At 52.2% G+C, this 3675-nt stretch overlaps 1 protein-coding gene across 1 annotated transcript in view; it reads right to left on the bottom strand.

The window, feature by feature from the left end:
• Positions 1 to 3487, bottom strand: part of LOC121033611 (translation initiation factor IF-2) — a 23908-nt gene extending 20421 nt beyond the window's left edge. Inside the window, exon 1 of the mRNA XM_040480087.1 lies at positions 3167 to 3487. Within this exon, the coding sequence (XP_040336021.1) occupies positions 3167 to 3487 (321 nt within the window). The remainder of the gene's footprint in view (positions 1 to 3166) is intronic.
• Between the last annotated feature and the right edge of the window lie 188 nt (positions 3488 to 3675).

The raw sequence follows: 3675 nt of genomic DNA, 5'->3' as shown, positions 1-3675 counted from the left end.
AATATTTGTTTAATGTCTGAAAAGAATACTCTGGTGATTTATGTACTTCAAAATTATGTAAATGTACCCTCAGGATGCTGAGTGAAAGGTGCAATTTTGACATCAGAACCAGCGGATGCATCAAATATTTAATTAAAGGACCAGATGAAAAAAGCAGATGATGGAAATGTGGTCTCAACACTCCCCCCGCCCCCAGGTCTGAGACAGCAGCAAGGTCCTGTGTCACCCTTGAAAGCAAAACAGGACTACAGATGAATTCGAGAAAAAATGCACATTTATCGTCCACCTATTTTTAGGGCGGGTTTCTTTTTAAAAGCGGCTGTTAAAATACAAACGATGTATTTTCAGGACTCAGGAAAGAACATGTACTCCCTTTCTGATGTTAACTAGTGGAGGGAAAGCTGGAAGGCTGCTTGCTTAGGAAGGGTGTTTATTAGCTAGGATGCCAGTGAAAAATTTAATACTCGTTTATAGCAGGGGACCGTCTTGGGCCCTTCATCTGGGTACGTGGCTCTCCTTCCTCTCGAGTAAACAGTAGCCTTAGGAAGTCTCATCCCAGTTTGTCCTTTATCGCTAGACCGTATTTCAAAACCTCAACTGTATTTCCATAGCAGTGGGGTTAATTACTTGCTGCAAAGATTCCCCGATTTCCTGCAAGTTGTCTTAATGGAAACTCGGAACGTGCTGCATGAACCATTTACACCGCAGCCCTGTTTCCTGGCAGTGTCCTGCCAATTCAAGAAAGGAAAGAAAGGGAAGGTACTTCACCATAAGGAAGCAAAACCTTTTTTCTCCCTGCTTTCTTTCTCCTTTCTTTTCTTTTTGGTTTATTCTGGGGAATCGTCTCCAGGAAACTAGCCCGCCAACCGCTGTCAGGTGTGATTCCTGTTCCTGGAGTTACACCTTCCTGCTCCTCCAGGATGTCTCAACTGGCTTTTCGTCTCGGCCATCCACTAGCAAACTGGCTTAGAGCCCTAGGACCTGGAGGACAGATGAGTCTTTCCCCCTTGGCATTTTTTTTTTTTTTTTAACCTTTTTAGATGCTTGAGGGTGAGGCTATCCAACAGGGAGTCCAGGGGCTGGTGGCCCATCCCTTTTCTGACCCTCTGGGGCCATCTTCCTTCTGACAGTTCTCTTCCCCCATCTGTTTTCCTCTTGTTTTTGTTTAAAACAAAACCAAAAAAAAAAAAAAAAAAAAGGAATTAAAAACAACCAGAGAAAGGAAAAGAAACAAACCCAGAAATACACACAACACATCTGGAGCAAGGCCAGCATGGCAGAAAATTCTGTAGCAGTGTGGAGATCCATGTGTGAGCATGTACATGTTTACACGTGCATCTCAAATTATGAAAGAAACTCAGATTGGCAGTAGATGGGACCAAGAGGGGCCCCTCCCTCATCTTTAAAGTATAAAATGTTTACTTTTATTTCATGGTAAAAAAAAAGGGGGGGGGCTCTGTTTCGTTGTTTTCCAGTTTTATTGACATACAACGAACATATGTTATGGTTTCCTCTGATGATGATTTTTCCACTCCTCACACATCCCGGTGAGTGTGCACTGAGCCCGGATTCACTCCAGGGGCTGAGGTGAGCGCTCCTAAGAGCAGCTGAGGGCCCGGGCCTTTCCTGTGGGGCTGTGAGGCTCTTCTCCCTTGAAGCTCCTTCCGTCTCAGGACAGTACTTGGGCTGCAGGAAGAATCTGTCCTGTGAGGGAGCGGTTTCTGCAGCCTGAGGCCTCCAAGCACATTTGTTCAGCTGGGTTGATTGGAGAGCTCTTTCCAGGTTGATTTTTCCCTGGAAAACTACCTGAATTCTGATGAACCAACTCAGGGGAGCTGGGGATATTTACATAGTTGTGTTTGGGTTTTTTTTTTTCCCCTTCTTCATCATTTTGGTTACTGAGGCTGAACACCAAGTCATTTTTTTTTCTTCTTATTGAAGTACAATTTACAAACACTGAAATCTTGAACAGATCTTAAATGGCGGACTGACAAGTTTGGACCAATGTTTACACCAGTATATTTCTATTTCCTTACTGCAGAAGGTTCCATCCTCCCCCCTTCCCAGTCCAAATCCCTTACCCCCAAGGGTACTGGTCCTATCCCCACGGCTTAGCTTTGCACGTTCTAGAATTTCCTGTGAATGGACTCGCACAGTATGAACTCTTTTGTGTTTGGCTTCCTTCTCCTAACGTGACGTTTTCGAGATTCATCCAGGTAGTTGCCCGTACCGGTAGGGCCCAAGATGTCACTAACGCGACGTGTTAAGATGGGGACAGTTGTTCACCCGTTGGCCTTCAGACCAGACGCCCTCTAGACCCTGGTATGTGGCCTTCTGTGCTCTTCTAAGCCAGCCTCTCTCCAGGGCCGAGCAAGTTCCTCTCCCAGAACTGCCCAGGCAGCCGGAGGAACCACCCAGGTGGCCGCGGGGCCGTCCCCGGGCAGCCTCCCCTGAACCGCTGCCTCTGCCCCCCACCCCCCATTAAACTCAAAGGAAACTGGCTCGTCCGCAGATCAGAATTCAAGATTCGTTACATTCCACGCATCCAGTAGTACACACAAGTGTGTGTTTGGGGGTCATACGCAGAGTCCTTGAGAAAACGTAAAAGGAAAAAAAAAAAAAAGTGTGCGTGTGTGTGTCGGGGGCGGGGGGGGGGGGGGGCGGTAAACCCAGACCTCGCTGGCAGTGGATCTCGGCCTCGGCAGAACCAGGATTCAAAATGAAATCTTTTCTTTTTTAAATAAACGGAAGAGTCGCTCTCCGCTCCTCGCTCGGAAGGTTTCAAAGGTCGTCACACCGAAGCCCGGGGGCGTTCATCTCCCCAGCGGCCTGGAGAAGGGAGGAGGTCGGAGGGAGGAGGGAGGGAGCACACAAAAGCGAGCCGTGCCGAGAGGGCTAATGTTTCCTGTTTGCCTGGAACCCCCTCCCCTGTGTCCCCTCCCCCAGCCCCCTCCCAGCACTCGGGCGGAAGTGAGTTTGCTCCTTTGGAGATTAAAAGGATTCCGAATTCCGATCAGTCCCAATAACCGGCGTACCGAGAGCAGAGGAGAAGGAGAAGGAGGAAGAGGCGGCAAAGCAGAGAAAGAGGGGGCACGCGCGCGCGTGCACGCACTCAGGCCGAATTGGGGAGGGGAGTTGTGCACAGCCCCGGGAGGCCAGGGCGCACGGCGCAAGCAAGGGCCAGTAGGCGCGGCGCGGCCGAGGCCACCCGAGTCCCGCTCGGGGGCTCCGAGAGAAGATGACGCGGGCCGGCGGCGTGGGCCACGCGGCTCCCGAGCTCACCGCGCCTGGCTGCTGCCGGCTCCACTGATTCCTGCGCGCCCCGGAGGAAGCTGCGTCCCCGCGGCTCGGGATCGGAGGGGGGACCAAGGCGAGGGCGAAATGGCCCGATGACAAAGGAAATGTGATCCCCCTTCGCTGCCAAGGTTTCAGAGAGGACGGACGTGAGGAGGAGGGGCGCGGGGCGCGCGCGGAGCTCGGATAGCATTGCACGACGGCTCGCGCGGAGCGGGCAGCGGGTACATCTAATATCTTCCTGCCGATGAATAATTCAGGCCGGCCCGCGGGGACCTGCGGCCCCGCGCTGCAGCGCGGCTAACCCGGAGGGGAAGGAGCGCGCGCGGGAGGCGCCAAGGCCCGGCGAGGCGGGGGCGCGAGGGCCCCGGGCCGCGTGGG

Source organism: Herpailurus yagouaroundi, unplaced genomic scaffold, assembly GCF_014898765.1.
Source record: "Herpailurus yagouaroundi ecotype Mexico unplaced genomic scaffold, PumYag 159, whole genome shotgun sequence".
Lineage (NCBI taxonomy): Eukaryota > Metazoa > Chordata > Mammalia > Carnivora > Felidae > Herpailurus > Herpailurus yagouaroundi.
Note: the sequence above shows the minus strand (reverse complement) of the source record. Positions and strands in the feature narration are given on the sequence as shown.